General features: G+C 41.3%; 1 protein-coding gene across 1 annotated transcript in view; it reads left to right on the top strand.

Annotated features, from left to right (window-relative positions):
- LOC139023013 (attractin-like protein 1) overlaps window positions 1–22,124 on the top strand; it is a 203,572-nt gene that overhangs the window by 72,276 nt on the left and 109,172 nt on the right. Inside the window, exon 9 of the mRNA XM_070434987.1 lies at window positions 11,280–11,341. Coding sequence (XP_070291088.1) covers window positions 11,280–11,341 — 62 coding nt within the window. The remainder of the gene's footprint in view (window positions 1–11,279; window positions 11,342–22,124) is intronic.

Below are 22,124 nucleotides of genomic sequence, written 5' to 3'. Positions count from 1 at the left end.
GACTCATGGTCATTAATATCTACCGCAATGCAGAGGAATTATAATGATGTCGCAACAGGCACTTAAATCTGAACAATATGACAGTTGTTTTTCACTTATTTTCTAAAATAAAACCAAATTGGTGAAATTGATCAGTTGATTGGTGAAATTGGTTAAATGAATCAGTTGGCAGATGTCTCTGGGAAACACTGTTCAAACACTGTTCACTTTTGCAGGAGAAATGTCTAACTGTAAAACAAACACACACACAAATCAACTATAAAGGACAGTCAACCATAGACCCCCAAAAAATGTATTCCAATGTATATCTCTTTACCGCACTCGATGTAAACAGTAGTATCCACAGCACTCGATGTAAACAGTAGTATCCACCGCACTCGATGTAAACAGTAGTATCCACCGCACTCGAGTAAAACATAGGTATCCACCGACTCGATGTAAACAGATAGTATCCACCGCACTCGATGTAAACAGTAGTATCCACCGCACTCGATGTTAGAGAACAGTAGTATCCACCCACCTCATGTAAACAGTCAGTATCCACCGCACTCGATGAAACAGTAGATCCACAGCACTCGATGTAAACAGTAGTATCCACCGCACACTCGATGTAAACAGTAGTATCCACCGCACTCGATGTAAACATAGTATCCACCGCACTCATGTAAACAGAGTATCCACCGCACTCGATGTATAGTAGTATCCACCGCACTCGATGTAAACAGTAGTATCCACCGCACTCGCATGTAAAACAGTAGTATCCACCGCCACTCGATGTAAACAGTAGTATCCAACAGCACTCGATGTGTAAACTTAGTAGTATCCACCGCACTCGGATGTAAACTAGTAGTATGTCGCTACCTGTCCTGCGATGTAAACAGTAGTATCCACCGCACTCGATGTAAACAGTAGTATCCACCGCACTCGATGTAAACAGTAGTATCCACAGCACTCGATGTAAACAGTAGTATCCACAGCACTCGATGTAAACAGTAGTATCCACCGCACTCGATGTAATTAGTAGTATCCCTACATTGGTTTGCAGCTTCTGACCAAAGCTGCTGCTGACTATTTTGTCCTTGGAGAGTGTTTTTGAGGGACCCTGCAGGGGGGAACTGCTGGGTAGCACTCTTCCTGGTACTCGGAACCCATTTGGGTTCAACCTCCAACCCCCCGCAGTCATGTCCGTTCCCAGAGACCGGAACATGCACAAACCTCTGGTGATGGCTGTTAGCACGCGACAGGCTTTATTGAATATCAATGACGCTGCCATAACATTGGGAGAAGAAGGAGAAGCAGTGAGTCTAGTTAGAAAGAAGGTATTTACGTGTCACTCCACAATGATACAACAATACAAAATACATATACAAAAATACATTGTGGAGCACTCAAATTGAGTTTTGAGACACACTAAAACCAATCAAAGACAACCATGGTACAGGCGTCATCATGCATAAACTCAAAACAGAGTAGAGTAGAAAAGAAAGGACATTTACGTCTCCGTGGGAGGGCAAGGTGGCCGGCTTTGGCACAGGCATTAACATTATTGTTACCTATTATAATGTCACGGAATTTATTATTTTCCTGAAGACCGTTCATTTGAATTTTGACTGGACAGGTGACAAAAAATATCACAAATTTCATTGTATAACCCACAGTAAAGCAAGGCATGAGCGTCAGTTTCAATGTGTCAATGTTTCATCGTTACAAAAATAACATACAYGTTTATCTAGGGGAGTGTTTACATCTACATTTTGCAAAAGATATTGCTTGAAAACAGTACAGGGGGTTCTGTACCGAAAGGTCATTTTAAAAAGGCAGTGGGTGCAGTTTGTTACTTTCAGGTTTGTTTATCAGTTGGTACCACTTTAGTTCATTGCTCTCTAAAAGTGCTGATTCAAAAGCATTACRGTCTTTTCTAGATGACTCTCTGTTTGTATCAGTGAGCTGAGTCATATGGAGTTAAAAAAGGCACTGACATTGTACTGTATATAACATTTTTCTTTGCAGTTGTAACATCACAAACCCAAAAAACACACGTTTACATAGACGTTCATTTGACGTGCTGCAAAATCTCAGCCTTTTTTTTTTAGAATCCAACGCCACTGGTGATGCCATAGAGTTTCCAGCCGATATCTCCCTGAAGAGCAGCATTTGGCATGCATTTACCCACACCAAGGTCAAATCTGCAGGCACGGTTAAAAACAGCATTAATACCAGTATAATTTCTGTTCCCCCATACCACTGCAGCATAAATAATAATTGATAGCACCAATGAATCAAAGTTTAGTGAAACATTTTTAAAGGTAGGCCACCAATGGCTTTACACTTTGTAACAATGGCACCAAGGGCACGGTTTGCATGGTTAGCTATGTTCTTAAGACACATATTGTAATCAAAAAGTTCATTAATAATCAACCCCCAATACTTGGACTCACTGACGACATCTAACGTGGCAGGACAACAGAAGAAGAAAAAATAAAGGGTTCTAGGCCCTGCTGAGTTCCTATAGTGTACTACCTTCGTTTTGTCTACATTGGTATTCCGTTTCCATTGTTCACACCAGGAAAAACAATATTTAACATTTCTTCAAGGTCATCTTCCATGTCAGAGATCAATACAATATCATCTGCATATAAAAGAACAGACCCTCATTCATTGTTAACAGATTATTTTTTTCTAGGGCCAGAGTCAGATAGTGAATATACATTGAGAACAGAATAGGTGATAAAATGCAACCCTGTTTTCCACCAATGTCAACGGGGAACCAATCTTTTAGGCAGCCATTAACTCGTACACAACATTTTACATGATCATTATCAGGCATTTCAGGATGTTACCGTTTAGACCAATTGACTCCAGATTGTCTCATAACATGTATGGCCGATAGAAAAACKGACAAAAACAGATTGAAAAAAAGTGGTCAAATAGGATGTCTCTCTATACGACTTTGTGACTTTATTCAATATTTAGATACAATATAAGATTAAGATCACTTTATTGGTCAATTGCACACAACCCAGCAAACCGGGGATGTCCTGAGGACATGCGGCGACGTTCCCAATAGGTCCCTTGAAGGTTTCGACGTGACGTTATCCCACTGACTTTCTGAGAACATTCTAAGAATATTGCGTGATGGCCCAAAGGGAATGTTCTCTGGGGGACATTTGTCTAGCTCCCTGTATGTTCCCAGGATGTCACTAAGGACCATGTCAATACCTTTTTGGGAGTTTCTCAGGGCTTTTATTTGACTAGTCCTTACTAGTCATGTCGCACGATGGTCCCAAGGGAACGTTCTCTGAGGGACCTTTTAATAGTTCTCTGTCTGTTCCAGGGACATTTTTTGAACGTTGTGTCATGGTCCCCTGAACGTTCTTGGGACGTTGTGTCATGTTCCCCTGAACATTACTTGGGACATTGCATCAAGGTCCCCTGGAGATTTTGTCTTGTTCCCAGTTTGTCCCGGAGATGTCCCAGAGGATGTTGTCAGGACATTCTTGGGGCGTTGTGTCATGGTCCCCTGGAGGTTTTGTCTGCTTCCTGGCTCGTCCCAGGGACATACCTGAGGACATTTTTTGGAAGTTCTTGGAACGTTGCGTCATGGTCCCCTGGAGGTTTGTCCTGGGGACGTCCCCGAGGGCATTTTTGGGACGTTCTTGGGAGGTTTAAAAGTTAATATTCTGTTAACTCATAATCAAATAATGTTGTTGACTCGGCCGATACCCGTATTGGTGGCCAAAGCACAAATTGTAGAATAAACACTTAAAAGCCCCACCGCAAACAAACCATTTAAAAAAAGCTTGTTATTTCCTCAGAGAGTATGATGTCATACTCCTGAGGAGGATAAGCTGGTAAATCAGCGGTCTACTCGCATGAATATTTTTAATGACTAGTATACGCCCACACCATTCTGTTGTTGGAGTATACGCCCACACCATTACTAGTATACGCCCACACCATTACAACACATAAAAGCTGCTTTTTAACTTAATTACAATTTTTGGGAAGGAAAACTATTTAACTCATATTGTAATTAATTTTGTCGATGYGAGCAGCTTATGTCAGGAGCAGTGATATGGACAATTTGCTCGAGTTCCAGCGCCGACCTGGCGATAACGCTACCGCTGTACGTCTCCTGCAGAACAGGGCCCGCACTGCTTATCGATTGTTGTTGCTTTCCYGACTGCTGCTGTCGTAAGTTGAATGGCCATCCTCGCCACCGTGCGTCAGCCGGGTGTACTTGAGGGCAGAGTGTATTGACGGCAGACCAAGGCAACAATGTGAGATCACTCTTAATGGCGTGTCCCTCTGGATGAAAATCACCCTTTCTCAATGTTTTTCATTGGGAGGCAATTTCACTAGAAACGTACATGCCAGTAAATCATGGAAACCCTTCAGCCGCCAATGTACCCTCAGAGGTATTTTTCAGACGGCCAGGTTTTTGACCAGTAAAGTGCATGCATTGTTATGTCTTGACTCATCTTTAATGTATAGGAAGTAGTATTACCTACCAGAAACATAGTGCCTCTGTGGAACAGCATCCACTTCCCCTCTGTTCAAAGTGAGGAGGACATTCAAAATGAACCAACTCATGGCCCTTCTATTAGGTGGATTTCTGCTCTTGGCTTGATGAAAATCAATTTTATGCCTGCAAAATGATCACATTTCTATGAACGACTTCAGTGTAGACACGGACCCTTTTGAGGAGTTGTAGCTGAAGGCAGTAGCTTTGTAATTACAGCAGGCTCAGTGTGGCCCAACACTGAACAGTTGTAGTCATGGCGAGAAGGGGAAAATAAATTGTTGATCATTGGGACTGATGCCAAGTCAAAAAAGCATAGAGGGTGGTTCTGTATACAGTAAATGACAGGTGTTTTTGAGTTAGTTTGTGAACTTAGTTTTGCTTGTGGTGGGGGAGCAGGGGGGACTTGGTCAATCAATCAATCAAATGTATTTACAAAGCCCTTTTTAACTCCACAGTTATCACAAAGTGCTTGTACAAAAACCCAGACTAAAACCACAGAGCGCAAGCAATGCACATGCTTATCCTTCTAGTTTAATCTGTGTGTTTACTGCCATTGTATGTACCATACAGGATTTCTTCCACTTAGTCCAGGTAAACTTGGTTAAGCRGGCCACTGATAAACAACATAAAGCAACACATTGTGGAGAAATGTTACATGCCAACATATTAACATGCCATTCAATGTCCGCTGGCATGAGCTAAAACATGAGAAAATCACAGTAGTGAAAAATGTGTGTGGTAAATTTAGTCATGAAACTCCGATACTAATCTTGTAATGGGAGAGAACCTATGGTGCTGCAGCTAAAGCAGTTTGCATCATAGAGAAAAAGTAGTCCCCTTATGTAACAGTTCATAGCAACCACTAGCCTTAGGTAAAGCATTACTATGATTGAGTAATGTCCAGAGAGCCCACTCACCTGGTGTCCCTTGACTGGAACAGGCCCTGATTAGCAGGGAAGGAAGATAATATACAGTACCAGTCAAAAGTTTGGATACACCTACTCATTCCTGGGTTTTTCTTTATTTTGACTGTTTTCTACATTGTAGAATAATAGGGAAGACATTGTAGAATAATAGTGAAGACATCAAAACTATGAAATAGCGCATATGGAATCATGTAGTAACCAAAACAGTGTTAAATAAATCAAAATATATTTTATATTTGAGATTCTTCAAAGTAGCCACCTTGATGACAGCTTTGCACACTCTTGGCATTCTCTCAACCAGCTTCATGAGGTAGTCACCTGGAATGCATTTCAATTAACAGGTGTTTCTTGTTAAAAGTTAATTTGTGGAATTTCTTTCCTTAATGCGTTTGAGCCAATCAGTTGTGTTGTGACAAGTTTCTGGACATTTCTGGCCAGGTCTTTGTTTCTGGCCATTTTGAGCCTGTAATCGAACCCACAAATGCTGATGCTTCAGATACTCAACTAGTCTATTAAAATGATAAACTTGGATTAGCTAACACAACATGTCATTGGAACACAGGAGTGATGGTTGCTGATAATGGGCCTCTGTACGCCTATGTAGATATTCCATTCAAAATCAGCCGTTTCCAGCTATTTACAACATTAACAATGTCTACACTGTATTTCTGAACAATTTGATGTTCTTTTAATGAACAAAACATTTTMTTTTCTTTCAAAAACAAGGACATTTCTAAGTGACCCCAAACTTCTGAACGGTAGTATATATACAGTGGGGAGAAGAAGTATTTGATACACAATAAAATGCAAATGAATTACTTAAAAATCATACAATGTGATTTTCTGGATTTTGTTTTAGATTCCGTCTCTCACAGTTGAAGTGTACCTATGATAAAAATGACAGACCACTACATGCTTTGTAAGTAGGAAAACCTGCAAAATCGGCAGTGTATCAAATACTTGTTCTCCCCACTGTATATTCATATTCAGACCCCTTCCCTTTTTCTACATTTTGTTACATTACAGCCTTATTCTAAAATAGACCCCCCCCCCCCCCAATACATCTACACACAATGCCTCCTAATGACAAAGTGAAACCAGGTTTTGAGAAAATATAAACCTGAAATACCATATTTACATAGGTATTCAGACCCTCTCCCTTCTATGACTCTCTAAATTTAGCTCAGGTGCATCCTGTTACCATTGATCATCCTCAAGATGTTTCTACAACTTGATTGGAGTCCACTTGTGGTAAATTCAATTGATTGAACATGATTTGCAAAGGCACACACCTGTCTATATAAGGTCCCACAGTTGACAGTACATGTCAGAGCAGAAACCAAGGAATTGTCCGTAAAGCTCYGAAACAGGATCGTGTCGAGGCACAGATCTGGGGAAGGGTACCCAAGAAATGCAGCATTGGAGGTCCCCAAGAACACAGTGGCCTCCATTCTTAAATGGAAGAAGTTTGGAACCACCAAGACTCTTCCTGGAGCTGGCCGCCCGTCCAAACTGAGCAATTGTTCCTCTGTGGAGATGGGAGAACCTTCTTCAGCACTCCAGCAATCAGGCCTTTATGGTAGAGTGGCCAGATGGAAGCCACTCCTCAATAAAAGGCACATGACAGCCCGCTTGGAGTTTACTAAAAGTCTCCTAAAGGACTCTCAGACCATTAGAAACAAGATTCTCTGGTCTGATGAAACCAAGATCAAACTCTTTGGCCTGAATGCCAAGCGTCACGTCTGGAGGAAACCTGGCACCATCCCTACGGTGAAGCATGTTGGTGGAAGCATCACACTGTGGGATTGTTTTTCAGTGGCAGGAACTGGGTGACTCGTCAGGATCGAGGAGAGACTTGAAAATAGCTGTGCAGCGACTCTCCCCATCCAACCTGACAGCTTGATAGAATCTGCAGAGAAGAATGGGAGAAACTCCCTGCCACGCTTGTAGCGTTATACCCAAGAAGACTCGTGGCTGTAATCGCTACCAAAGGTGCTTCAACAAAGTACTGAGTAAAGGTTCTGAATACTCATGTTAATGTGATTTTTAAAAAAAATTGCAAAAATGCCTAAACCTGTTTTTTCTTTTTCGTTATGGGGTATTGTGTGTAGATTGATGAGGGGGAAAAAACTATTCAATACATTTTAGAATAAGGCTGTAACGTTACAAAATGCGGAAAATGGGAAGGGGTCTGTGGAAAAAGTCTAGGGGTATGAATACTTTCCAAATGCACTTTATATAAAATATAATATGCATAAAGATTAAGTTTACACTTTTTAACAGATTGACCAGTGGTGTTTATGTAAATAGTGAAGAGAACAGGTCCCAAAATCGACCCCTGTGGTTCAGCTTTATCCACTTCAAGAAATTCTGATCAATCACGATGGCATAAGTTCTGTCACTAAGATAATCATTAAACCATGAACAGGAGTCAGAGCTCAGGTCTATCGAGGACAACTTGTTCAATGAAATAGCATGATCAACAGTATCAAAATCATGGTCAACAGTATCAAAAGCTTTTGACAGGTCCACAAACAAAGCAGCACATTTCATTTTAATGTCTAAAGTATTGACAAGATCATTAACAACTAAGGGGTTGCTGTAATAGTGCTATGCYCAGGCCTAAACCCTGATTTGGTTTACATTCAAAATACATTTCTCAGATAAAAAGAGCAAAGTTGTACATTTACCAAGGATTCAAGAATCTTAGCTAGACAAGGAAGCCTTGAAAGATCACTACTATCCCATCTCTTATGGAGTGGCAGCACAAGACCTGATTTCCATTATTTTTGAATATTTCCTGATAAAAAATGTCAATAAAAAATGTGGGTTATTGAGCCAACAATAATTGTCCCTGCACACTAAGCAGACCAGGACCCAATTGGTCGGCCCCTGTGGATTTCTTGTCTATTGCTTTTTTTTTCTGTAAATAGCCTAAAAGAAAAGCTTTGAGTATAATTTCTCTGATCATTCAGCAAGTTTCCCCTATCAGCATCCAGCCCAATATCATTGCGAATAGGTTTAAAAGATATTTCAAAAAGATACTCCGCTGAAATAAAAGGGTGATTTAAATGCATCAATGCATTTTTTTTCTGTAATGAGGCCAGTGTCTGAATTAATTTGTTGAAGAGGAAGTAGAATCCTTCAGTGATTTACAGTTTTCCAGAATTTTGTCAGGTTCCCATTACAATCCGATAGAGCGGTTACATAATAATCAGATGTAGCCTTTCTGATTTGTCTTACACAATGATTCCTCAGTTGCTTAACAGCTTGCCARTCCGGTCCTAAGCCTGTGTTCCTGGCCTTGACCCAGGCATCATCCCTTTTATGAATCACTTCTGATCATCCCAGAATGTACCAGGCATTCAATCTACCTTTAACTCTTAATATTTTGAAGGGAGCATTATTAACTACAATAGTATTTAAGACATATGCAAAAAGGCTTAAAGCTAAATCAGGTTTAGGGATAGCTGCCATAGCTGAAATACAATTAACGTCACAAAAATAAAGATAATTTTTTTTTGAATTAAAAAGCCTGTTACCTGAAGTTTTTAAAGTTCCTCATTGTGATGACACGAGGCTGATTTTTTATTTATTTTTTATTCTCACATTTCTAACACAAACAACTGGGCAATGGTCACTAATGTCTTGGGTGAAGACACCAGTAGGAACATATATCTCTGGTGTATTTATTAAAACAAGATCAATCAGATTTGACTTTGAAGGAACTTAAGGGTTGGGCCGTGTAGGCTTAGTAAYCAACTGGCTTAGGTTTAGATCATTACACATTTATTTAATATTGTCTGAAGCCTGCATTTCCCAATCATAATCTAGGTCCCCCAGGATAGTAACTTCTGATTGAGTAAAAGAAGACAAACTAGTTRACTCCTCAAGGGAGGACGGTAGACTGTGGGAGGACCTTAGACCCCAATAACAGTTCTGGATACATTTTCCCCCAGRCAAAGGCTTAAGATACTAGCCCCCAAAATCGATAAGGAAAATCAATATTTTTTTATAGAACAAATGGCCACTCCACTACCTCTACCCGGTCTGTCAGGTTTGTACACATTATAACCCTCAGTATTAATATCCGAGTTCAGAGTGTCCCCAGAGATCCAAGTTTCCGTCAATACCATAATGTCCGGATTCATCTGCATAGCCCAGATKAAGATGTAATCCAGTTTAGGAAGTAAGCGCCTAATGTTCAGATGCATCAACCCAAGTCCTTTACGATTTTTAAAGTCACATGGAAACTCCAACTCAAACAAGCTGCGTTCAACAGGCTGCTGCAGGCCCTGTCTGATGGTTGATATTGATATAGTTGGTATGGCTATAAGATTGCATAGAACTGAAACATTTGGTCTATCCCTATTAGTAATAGGGGAAAGAGTACAAATTGGAATTAGTTTTCCAAGGTTAGCACCATAGGGCTTGAGGTCGCAGCCAATGCCAATATGAGGAACTCTCAGAATAACCAATGATGGAATGTTATAAACAGACTTACATGGGCTTTGGTTGCTATCGCGCAACAGCCCAAGCTGATCAAGTTTATGGAATTCACATTTGAACTAAAAGAACTGGGTGAGCAGAACACAGTGAGCTTCTCTTTTGATCTAACAATAGCAGATCTAAGAGTGAAGTTCAAACGAATGTGTACACGATTACAACTGAAAACCCCCTGGCAGTATAGACAACAGTACGACGTTAACGCTTAGAAAGGATGGGAGGTATTACCTGAGCGGGGAAAACAACTTATCTGGTAGAAAACGACTTATGCGACATCGATATTAGTCAAACATTTATTCTACTGTCAAAATTTACTACAAAGTGTAAATAGGGAAAAAAATCAGTCAGTCTCGTCCACAACTGAGATTTGCTAAATAATTAGGAAAAAATGCTTAGAAAAAAAGGGTACAGTAACAGTTTTCCTTGGGTTTATTTAAATCCTACCCACAACTGGCAGCACTGAAGTATTCATCAATTCGGAGCGCAGCTGCACTCAACCCGATCGTAATGCCCATGGTCAATTAGGTTTGATATTCAGTATCCCTATGGGGCTATTTGGGGACCATCAGTAAATTACACAATGTACATGGGACAATATTTTAAAATGTCAATAGTGCCAAATTTCAATGACCTAAAAACCTACTATAAATAGTAGAAATGCATATACAAATATTGAAAGCATTTAATAAGATGACTAAAATGTGTGCAACATGAAAATATTGTTCCATTTACATTGTGCAATGAATTGACAGTCCTATCTAGCCCCAGAGATGGGCTATTCAAAGTCAAACAATTTTCCTACAGTCACACACCGGCCGGTTGTAGCTAATTGGTGAAAGAAGTTGGCTAGCTAGTTTGGGCTACTTCCAGACACAAGACTTGGTTAGAATGTTTCAAGTTATCTAGATGGGTGAGTGACTGTGTGTACTGTTTTGGCAGTGTGAAAGTACTAATGTTTCCCACGTTCGAACACAAACACAAGAGACACCCACATCAAGCATGTCTCCAAGACCCAAATCTCGTTCTGTCACATTTCCTAATGAGGAAAATTGAAACGAAGGTTAAATCAGGAATTTCAGCCCCCGTTAAAATCTTCTACACATTATTTTTATTGATGTTTCGATGATCATTTGACCTCTTGAACTCCTTTGCAGTGTGTGCTCTTACATGAACTACTGTCTTGAATTCTTCTAACGGAAACTCTCTACTTCTGCGTTCTTGTCAACAACATATGTTTTATCAATATGTCTACTGTATGTAACATCTTCAATGTCTTTCCTATCCTTCTCACATACTTCCTTTCTCTGTCCTTTCTCCCATAGATCGCCTTCTCCCAGCACAACAGCATCATGGACCTGGTGCAGTTTTTCGTCACCTTTTTCAGGTACGTACCATTTAGATCAGTGGTTCTCGACCCTGGTCCTGGGGACTCAAAGGGGTGCACATTTTTGTTTTTGCCCTAGCACTACACACCTGATTGAAATCAACAACTCCTCATCAGGCTTTGATGATTTGAAACAGGTGTGTATTGCTAGGGCAAAAACAAAAATGTGCACCCCTTTGTGTCCCCAGGACCAGGATTGACAACCACTGATTTASAGGTGACATTTTCCATGGTAAATCCCTTTGTGCTTAATAAAAATGACAACAGCAAAACAGTTCTGAAGGATTTGTGTTCCATGTGTGAGAGAGTCATTTTGCACCACCCACATAATCTTACCTGTTGATAGTATATATCTAATGAGTGGCTGGAAAGGAACAGACCACAAGATGTAGGATCTTAATTTGATCACTCTTTTGTTGCTGAGAATTGCGAATGTGTAGTGTAAATGCAAACTTGTAGTGTATTTGCGTTTTTAAAAGRCTTCTAAAGTTTGTTATTTCCACTTTGAAATTTGACTTGATTTGCCCTAAAGAAAAATGTATCAACCCCTACAAAAATGTCCATTCATTATAATCCACAAAATAATGAATATTTCCTGCTGCTGCAGGATTATTTTCCTGCTGTAGAAAACTGTCTCAAGATCTAACATCTGTAATTGTCTGCTGTCTCCAGGCTAACTTCTGCCAGTCAAACAGTTTCACTGAATGAGCAGACCGTGTTGTGTTCTGTGAGTGAGTTGTGTGCTGGTGTCCTGAGCCGGACGTGGATAAGCTTTAGGCCACCATACCCAGATGTCATCATTCAGAACCAGTTTGTGGTTCAGTCAAGTTGCTCCAAGAGCTTCTTCCACTGTGTCATGTTTCGTATTGGCACGCACACGGTCTTCCTTCTCACTAACTGTCATCTTTAGCAAGCGCCGAAGCATGTACTTTTCACTTCACAGATGTAACAGCTGATTTCTAGATATATTGTCACTCTCTGTGTTTGTCCTCTGCTCTTATCATGCCTTGTTACATTTACTGCAGTGATCAAGTACAGTTTCAATTATCACACTAAGTAGAACCTCCCCTGTGCATCATGAGTCCTGTGTGATGCTTCCACTTGGTAGTAGAAGCAGTATATGGGGCCTCCCCGTATTGCCTCAGTAGATTTATTTATTTATTTTTTAGTTCACCTTTATTTAACCAGGTAGGCCAGTTGAGTACAAGATCTCATTTACAACTGCGACCTGGCCAAGACAAAGCAAAGCAGTGCGACAAGAACAACAACACAGAGTTACACATAAACAAACGTACAGTCAATAACACAATAGAAAAATCTATGGACAGTKTGTACARATGTAGGGGGAGGTAAGGCAATAAATAGGCCATAAAGCCAAAATAATTACAATTTAGCATCAACACTGGAGTGATAGATGTGCAGATGATGATGTGCAAGTAGAGATACTGGGGTGCAAAAGAGCAAGAGGATAAATAACAATATGGGGATTAACATGGTTGTGAATGTGTCTATGTAAATGTGGGTTATGCATGTGAGGGTGCAAGGTCCATTGCATGTTTGTGTCTACATGCCTCGGTGTGTGTGTGTGTGTGTGGGTGTGTGTGTGTGTGGGTGTGTTGTCTGTGCTCCATTGATGTGTATAAAAGCTGAAGTGGCAGGGCGGCAGAGCTGCGTTGCCTCAGTGTGTGAGGAGAGCCCTGCAGGCTGAGGGTACAGCCCACTGACATGATGGAGCTGGCACCACAGAGAGAGAGAGCGAGAAATGGGGGGACGAGGGAGGGAGAGAGGGGTCGAGAGACGAGGGAAATGAAAGGAGGGGAGGGAAAGAGAAATATTTTCCCTCAGAGTTAAATACTCTCAGTGCTTTACGTTGGTTCTCTTGCTCCAATCCTGAGTTAGGACAGTATGCAATTTTAGATTTTACCAGTCATCTTCTGGTTTCAGGTACTCTAACAACAGTTCAGCTGTTTGATCATTTGGCCGTGTTTGTTTGGCCCCTCTACATACTTCTCTTGTAGCATCTGTCTTCTGTTTCTTTCTTAGTATATATTCACCTTTTTGAGTGACTCTYTATTTGTGTCTGGCAAGCTATATATATTTCTGCAATTATCTTTACTGTACAGTACACCTAGTCTGCCCATCTGTCTGACTCCGTGGGTGTCTGGTGCTGTGTTTGTGTGTGTGACTATGCCACAGTGCCTTCCCATCCTGTCTCCCTGTCACTGTGATTCATATGTTGCCATGGCATTGCTGAACTGAGTGATTTCAACCAGATAAAGTAGCTGTTGTCTGAGAGGGCCCTTTCAAAATAGACACCTGAGATGACAGGAATAAAGAACTCTACGGAGGTGTATGTTTCATGATTAACCACTCATGGTGTGATTGTGGTAACATACAGGAGCTCAAGTCCTTTTGTTCACCCGACCTAGAATACCTCACAATCAAATGCCGATCCCCATTACCTCCCGAGAGAATTATCTTTGGTCATCATCACAACCGTGTATATTCACCCTCAAGCCGACACCAAGACGGCTCTCAAGGAACTACACTGGACATTATCCTGAGGGCACATTTATTGTAGCTGGGGACTTTAATAAGCAAATCTAAGGCATCTCGGGCATCAAAAACTCTCGACCATTGCTATTCTCCCTTTCAGGACGGCTACAAGGCCATCCTCTGCCAGATCACRCCTCCATTCTTCTCCTCCCTTCCTATAGGCCAAAACTCAATTTGGAAGTACCCATGAAAAKGACTATTCAATGCTGGGTCCCATTMTGCCTGGCAAAAACCAAACACTGCATTCCACAGAAAGAACCTCATACCAACGGTCAAGCATGGTGGTGGTAGTGTGATGGTTTGGGGATGCTTGGCTTCCTCCGAACCTGGACGACTTGCCTTAATAGAAGGAAGCATGAATTCTGCTCTGTATCAGAGAATTCTACAGGAGAAYGTCAGGCCACCCGTCTGTGAGCTGAAGCTGAAGTGCAGCTGAGTCATACAGCATGACCATGATCCAAAACACACAATCAAGTCTACATGAAAATGGCTAAAAAGCAACACATGTGAAGTTTTGAAATAGCATATTCAAAGTCCAGACCTAATCCCAATTGAGATGTAGTGGCAGGACTTGAAACGAGCAGTTCATGCTTGAAAACCCACAAATGTCGCTGAGTTAAAGCAGTTCTGCATGCAAGAGTGGACCAGAATTCCTCCACAGCGATGTTAGAGACTGATCAACAACTACAGGAAGTATTTGGTTCCAGTTATTGCAGTTAAAGTTAGCACGGCTAGTTATTGAGTGTAAGGGGGAATTACTTTTTCACACAGGGGAATTGGGTGTATGTAAATTCAGGTTCTCTTGATCTAATATGAGGTTTTGGTTGAAGATCTCATAACATTCCAGACTATTTGCGTTGCCCCCCCAGCCCCCCCTTTTACGCTGCTGCTACTCTCTGTTATTATCTATGCATAGTCACTTTAATAACTCTACCTACATGTACATATTACCTCAATTACCTCAACTAACCGGTGCCCCCGCAACATTGACTCTGTACTGGTACCCCCTGTATATAGTCTCGCTATTGTTATTTTACTGCTKCTCTTTAATTACTTGTTCCTTTTATTTCTTATTCTTATTTTTTAAMCTGCACTCTTGGTTAGGGCTTGTAATCAAGCATTTCACTGTAAGGTCTACACCTGTTGTATTCGGCGCATGTGAATAATAAAATTTGATTTGATTCAGTATCAAAAATATGCAAAAATAGAGAAAATCAGAAAGGGAAAAAATACTTTTCACGGCACTGTATATTTATACTCCTGGACTCTGACATTGCTCGTCCTAATATTTCTATACTTCTTATTTCTTCCATTATTTTACTTTTAGATTTGTAGATATTACTGTACTGTTGGAAGTAGGACACAAGCATTTCGCTACATCCGCGATAACATCTCCTAAATATGTGTATGTGACCAATAAAATGTGATTTGATGTCCCTGCTATAGACATTTTAGCAGCTTATGCCTGTGTTTCCCAACTCCAGTCCTCCAGTACCCCCAACAGGACACTTATTCATTGTAGCCCTCAACAAGCACACCTGATTCAACTTGTCAACTAATCATCAAGCCTGTGATGAGTTGAATCAGGTCTGTTGGTCCAGTGCTACAACACAAATGTGTGCTGTTGGGGGTTCTTGAGAACTGGAGTTGGGGAAACGTGCTTATTTAAGTTTTAATGCCAGAGAATCCGGTGTTTGGAGGGTATATTGACACAGGGTGTTGTTAGGCCTGAGACAAAGTCGAATTTGAATGTTGAAACAATGTTGCAAATGTCGGAGAGACAGACAGCAAGGTTTGTACAAATCTCCGCTGTTGAAAACGAAATGTTAGTCTAAAAGAAATGTGAGATAATGTCTAGATGCTTTTTATAGTGGAGATCAAGTTTATAAATTGCCTGGTAGGGCTGATGAGACAGTGGATTGCGTAAATAGGCATTTTAACATCATAGATTTAGCCAGCGGTAACTTGTGGAATAGACACCAGCTGGAATGCGCTTTTAACCAGCATTCAGGATTAGACCCACCCGTTGTATAAATAGCTGAAGACAAGATTTGTTTATCCGTCCTTGGTATTAATAAATGCACTTTATTATTTTGGTTGTCTGAGTAAGGAGAAGTTTGGATGAGAAAAGGCTGGAACTAAGGCTGGACACATGAGGGGAAACACTTTCGCTATATTTGCACTATTTGTCATTTAAGTCACAGAATCACCTATCTACTACAGTATATCATGCTTATATTTAACACATGCACGCAGGAGAAAAAAAAACGAAAGTGTGGGGAAAAAGGTTGGAAGGTTCTCACTTAATTTTAACCTCCCACTAAACTCTCACCATGGAGTAGYAATCTAAAGCCTTGTTCACACCGCAGGCCTTAAAGTTCAAGTCAGTTTTGTTTTTCAAATCCGTTTTTAGAATACTGACTAAACAGCAAGTTACAAGTGACCAAATYGGATTTGTGTGTGTTCAGACAGCAGTCATTTGCTGACATGGCTACGCTAGTTGTCATAGTAACTGCGGGTGTGTGCGCAGTGGTGTAGGCAAATTGTTGGTGGTGCTCGTGCTTCTTATCAGTTATGTCGCAAGCTATGGTGACAACAATGCCTGCCAGGAACGTCTCCCTGTTGCCTTGAATGTTCAAAATCATAGTGTAAGAACACTTTTAAAGTCTCAAAAGATATGATGATCCAACTTTCAAAACAATACATTTTTGACTAGCCACAGAGCAGTCAGCTAGCTAGGTAGGTACTGTAGCTGTTTAACTTTCTAGCACAGTCACTCATTTGTTTGTAAACGATTAACAAGCTAGTTAGCGACCACATGTTCTTGTCAATCTGTCAACAGAGTAGYTAGCAAGTAACAAGATAAACCACTTGATGGCAAATAAATCAGATTTGACTGTTCAGACACAAGTCGCATGGCCAGAAATCAGACTTGTATCTGAATTCTAACCACCTACGAAGGTGGCTTGAAATATCAAAATCCATGTGCTGTTTGGCTGTGCAGACTGCAGGAAAAAGAACGGATTCWAATCAGATATGCCACCAACAAAAATGGATTGAGTCACTTCAAACTGTGAATGTGAACAAGGCTCAAGAGACTCTGATTAACTGCTAAAAACTAATTTGACCAGCTTTTATCTGAAGAGTCGTTGCTCTCTATCATTCACCCTTTTCAGAGCGGTTCCCTAAATGAGCAAGAAAAATTGTAATAATGAAGGAGCGTTTATGGTGCTTCTCCTCTTCGGCCCCAATGCTACTAGAATTGGTAACATTGCAGTTCAGTTTGGTCCAATTACTCTTTTCCTCTCTCTCAGCTGATTAGCAATCATCTCTGCTTCTTTTCTCGCTCAAGTTCAGCACAGAGACAATATACAAAGCTAAGTGGCTATTAAGCCTCTTTCAGCTGTCCCAATTAATTCAAAATGTATCAACACTGTGCCACTGCGACCTGAGGAATACTCCAGGCAGTGTGACAAACAACACTGCTTCGTGTGCTCTGTGTCACAGATAGAAAGGTAAACAATTGGGATCGTCTTATCCACTGTTTGGTCTCCCTTAGAAATCAGCCTATGGTGTAGAGATGGAATTGAGCTTTATTTCTTTTGGTAATTTGTGGATTGTGTGTTGAGGATTTGGTACTGATCGCATAGTTTGCTACTGGTGTTTTCTGCTATGTTCTCCAGTGATTGTGATGATTGGATGTCTTTTAAACCCCTTCCCCATGTTCATGCGATCCACTATACTGAACCTCAGCCCCTCTGTACACACACACACACACATACACACACACAAATATACATACACTGAGCTCTTCCCATGACATAAACTAACCCGGTGAATCCAGGTGAAAGCTACAGTGGTTCCTCCTTTCAAAGTTGCGAGTTTACGCCGTGGGACTTAGAGGTAAATTGTGGTTTAGTACAGTACCCTGCGTCACCACTTTATTGCTCCAGACCAGCGCAAGGGGGAGTTAGAGCACTGATTATGCTTTTGGGTCCTACTGTGTCTCTAACTGACAATGAATGGGCRACATAAACCTAMATAKAAACTGATAATTGTGCACGACTTCAGTATTACTTACTAKAACTGTTGTTACACTAAGGTTTTTATTATTTTATTTTGTTAGGATTATTTTGCTCTTAGAACTGTAGGCCACTYCCGAACGGTCACGTTGTACAGCGCCTGAGTTGCCTGACGGTCTAAGACACTGCATAGCAGTGCAAGCTGTATTGCTACAGATGCTGGTTCAATACCCATGGCGGCCTCGACTGGGAGACCAATGAGATGGCTATAGGTTTTTGGTTTATCTCCCTCTAAAAACAGAAATAAATCATTCTAAATAACAAACAGGCTTTATTTACAAATTAGTAACAATGTTTACGTTCTTTGCAAACAAAATAATCTCCAAATGATTGTTATTTTTTTAAACAAAGCGACTATTATTATTATTATTATTCATTTAGAATTATATAAAAGCCCGTTGGATATTCTCACCGATATATTATTAACTCTGTTATTAGCAGGACAATATATATTGGTCATATTARTCATGGCTCCCGAGTGGCGTACAATGGGACTGCCTTGCAGCTGTATCCACTGAAAGCGTGCGAGGTTCAAGGCACGAGGGAAGGGGGCACGGGATGGGCTGCAGAGCCGCGCACTGAAGACCGACCTAGCCCATGGGAAAGGGGGAGGGTGTGGACCCCCACCCCGCCACACTGGCAACCCTTTTTAGGGGCATTGCACTAATAATGGCACTGACTAGGAAAACGTTCCCGCTGTTCTGTTCTTAGTGCCAGTCTGCACGTTCAAACTAAAACAATGTAACTAATAATGGCATCTTTATGCTTTCATTAATAAAATAATGATAAAAATACTCTTTCAAAATGCTGATGTTTATTTAGTTATGGATCCATAAAGAATTACTATGGGAATAAATATCAGTGAATTACATAAATATGCTCCAATCCTCTATATGTAATTATTGGCGGAGAGTCACGTCATATTTTTCGATACACTGTAGGCCTGCCGTAGGTGACATGAGTCTCACTAGTGTTGAGTAATGTGCTGTTAAAAGTGGTGTAGGTCTTGTTTATTGAAAGAGCATTTTGAAGTTAGAAGCAATAGGATTTGAAGCAAAAGCCTACAACTATTTTAGCACCGTTTCGCGCTGCTCTGAGACAAGCATGGGGACTGGTCTTGATAAATCAATGAGATTTTTATTTTGACTGAATCTCCGTTTGGKTATTAGTTAGGGTGTTGAAATGTTATGCTCTTASWGTAACCTTTATTTAACTAGGCAAGTCAGTTAAGAACAAATTCTTATTAACAAGGACAGCCTACTCCTTCCTCCCCGTCAGGGAATTGAACCCCGGTCTCCCGCGTGCCCGCATAATTAGCATTAATGGTACCAGTGGTTCACACTTAAATAACGTNTGAGTAATGTGCTGTTAAAAGTGGTGTAGGTCTTGTTTATTGAAAGAGCATTTTGAAGTTAGAAGCAATAGGATTTGAAGCAAAAGCCTACAACTATTTTAGCACCGTTTCGCGCTGCTCTGAGACAAGCATGGGGACTGGTCTTGATAAATCAATGAGATTTTTATTTTGACTGAATCTCCGTTTGGKTATTAGTTAGGGTGTTGAAATGTTATGCTCTTASWGTAACCTTTATTTAACTAGGCAAGTCAGTTAAGAACAAATTCTTATTAACAAGGACAGCCTACTCCTTCCTCCCCGTCAGGGAATTGAACCCCGGTCTCCCGCGTGCCCGCATAATTAGCATTAATGGTACCAGTGGTTCACACTTAAATAACGTGCCATAGAATTCTGCGGCACCATGCAAGCTGCGCCRCTGTACGCTGCAACTTTTAAAGGAGGAACCACTGTATGATCCCTTATTTATGTCACTTGTTAAATCSACTTCAAACAGTGTAGATGAAGGGAAGAAGACCGGTTAAATAAGTATTTTGGTAGTAGGTGCCAGGTGCACCGGTTTGAGTGTGTCAAGAACTGCAACGCTGCTAGGTTTTTCACATTCAACAGTTTCAGTATCAAGAATYGTCCACCACCCGAAGGACATCCAGCCAACTTGATACAACTGTGGGAGGCATTGGAGTCAACATGGGCCAGTATCCCTGTGGAACGCTTTCGACACCTTGTAGAGTACATGCCCCGAAGAATTGAGGCTGTTCTGAGGGCAAAGGGGGGTGCCACTTAATATTACGAAGGTGTTCCTAATGTTTTGTACACTCAGTGTATATCCATTCAAACATTGGTTTGAATCTCATTGGTTGCGGATGACTTAGCTAAAGCCATTAATGTATATGTGAAAGAAACCACAGGAAAGTATGCTCAACGACAGGGAGTGGAATCAGCTTTCACGCTCTCCTCCCCCTAATACCAATAGAATAGCAACAGTTAGCCCTCTTCTCTCCCCATTACTGCAGTAAGCCGCCCCGTTTGGGATTAATTGCTGGCTGAGTTAATAGATTTGATGTGGAATGTTGGACTGATTGTGTTTTGAAATATGGCCAAGCCAGTGAGCGGTGTTGGAGGAGAGGAAGAGTCTGTTCCCAACCATCCTAGTTACACTCCTGCCAGCAATATGGAGCTACAGCCATCATAGGGTTGTGTGAGACTTTATCATGTATTTATTTTCCCACAGTTTTAAGACATTGGTGAAGAAATCGGTCATAGACTATGCTTGACGTATGGTCATATTTAATCAGACCTGCCATAGAAATGTTTATGCCATATCTAAGTTTACACAATATTGCATGCACACAAATGGTTATAGGGAAAACTAGAAGTATGTACCATACAGTTTTCTTTTTTACTGAAGAATGTGTTTGTTTATGATTGAGGCTGAAGACAGGCTGGACTGAGGGCTTGTAGGCCTGTTGTAAGGCGGTCCTCACCAGACATCACCGGCAACAAAGTCCCCCATGGGCACAAACCCACCGTCGCGGGACCAGACAGGACTGGCAAAAAGTGCTCTTCACTGACAAGTCGCTGTTTTGTCTCACCAGGGGTGATGGTAGGATTTGCGTTATCGTCGAAGGATTGAGCATTTTATACCGAGGCCTGTACTCTGGAGCGGGATCAATTTGGAGGTGGAGGGTCGGTCATGGTCTGGGGCGGTGTGTCACAGCATCATCGGACTGAGCTTGTTGTCATTGCAGGCAATCTCAACGCTGTGTGTCACAGGGAAGACATCCTCCTCCCTCATGTGGTACCCTTCCTGCAGGCTCATTCTGTCATGACCCTCTAGCATGACAATGCCACCAACCATACTGCTCGTTCTGTGTGTGATTTCCTTTAAGACAGGAATGCCAGTGTTCTGCCATGGCCAGCGAAGAGCCCGGATCTCAATCCCATTGAGCACGTCTGGGACCTGTTGGATCACAGGGTGAGGGCTAGGGAACTTGCAGGTGCATTGGTGAAGAGTGGGGTAACATCTCACAGTATGAACTGGCAAATATGGTGCAGTCCATGACGAGGAGATGCACTGCAGTACTTAAAGCAGCTGGTGAACACACAAGATACTGACTGTTACTTTTGCTTTTGACCCCCCTTTGTTCAGGGACACATTATTCCATTTCTGTGGCCACATTGTCTGTGGAACTTGTTAAGTTTATGAAAATAAATGCAGTTGACAGTGAGAGAGGACGTTTTACATACACTAAGTTGACTGTCCTTTAAACAGCTTGGAAAATCCAGAAAATGATGTCATGGCTTTAGAAGCTTCTGATAGGCTAATTGACATAATTTGAGTCAATTGGAGGTGTACCTGTGGATGTATTTCAAGGCCTATCTTCAAACTCAGTGCCTCCTTGCTTGACTCATGGAAAAATCTAAAGAAATCAGCCAAGACCTCAGAAAGAAAATTGTGGACCTCCACAAGTCTGGTTCATCCTGGGAACAACTTCCAAACGCCTGAAGGTATCACGTCCATCTGTACAAACAATAGTATGCAAGTATAAACACCATGGGACCACACAGCCATCATACTGCTCAGGAAGGAGACGCGTTCTGTCTCCTAGAGATGAACGTACTTTGGTGCGAAAGTGCAAATCAATCCCAGAACAACAGCAAAGGACCTTGTGAAGATGCTGGAGGAAACAGGTACAAAAGTATCTATAGCCACAGTAAAACGTGTCCTATATCGACATAACCTGAAAGCCGCTCACAAGGAAGAAGCCACTGCTCCAAACCCGCCATAAAAGTG

This window comes from Salvelinus sp. IW2-2015, linkage group LG25 (assembly GCF_002910315.2).
Source record: "Salvelinus sp. IW2-2015 linkage group LG25, ASM291031v2, whole genome shotgun sequence".
Classification (NCBI taxonomy): domain Eukaryota; kingdom Metazoa; phylum Chordata; class Actinopteri; order Salmoniformes; family Salmonidae; genus Salvelinus; species Salvelinus sp. IW2-2015.
This window is presented reverse-complemented; position numbering and strand designations above follow the sequence as displayed.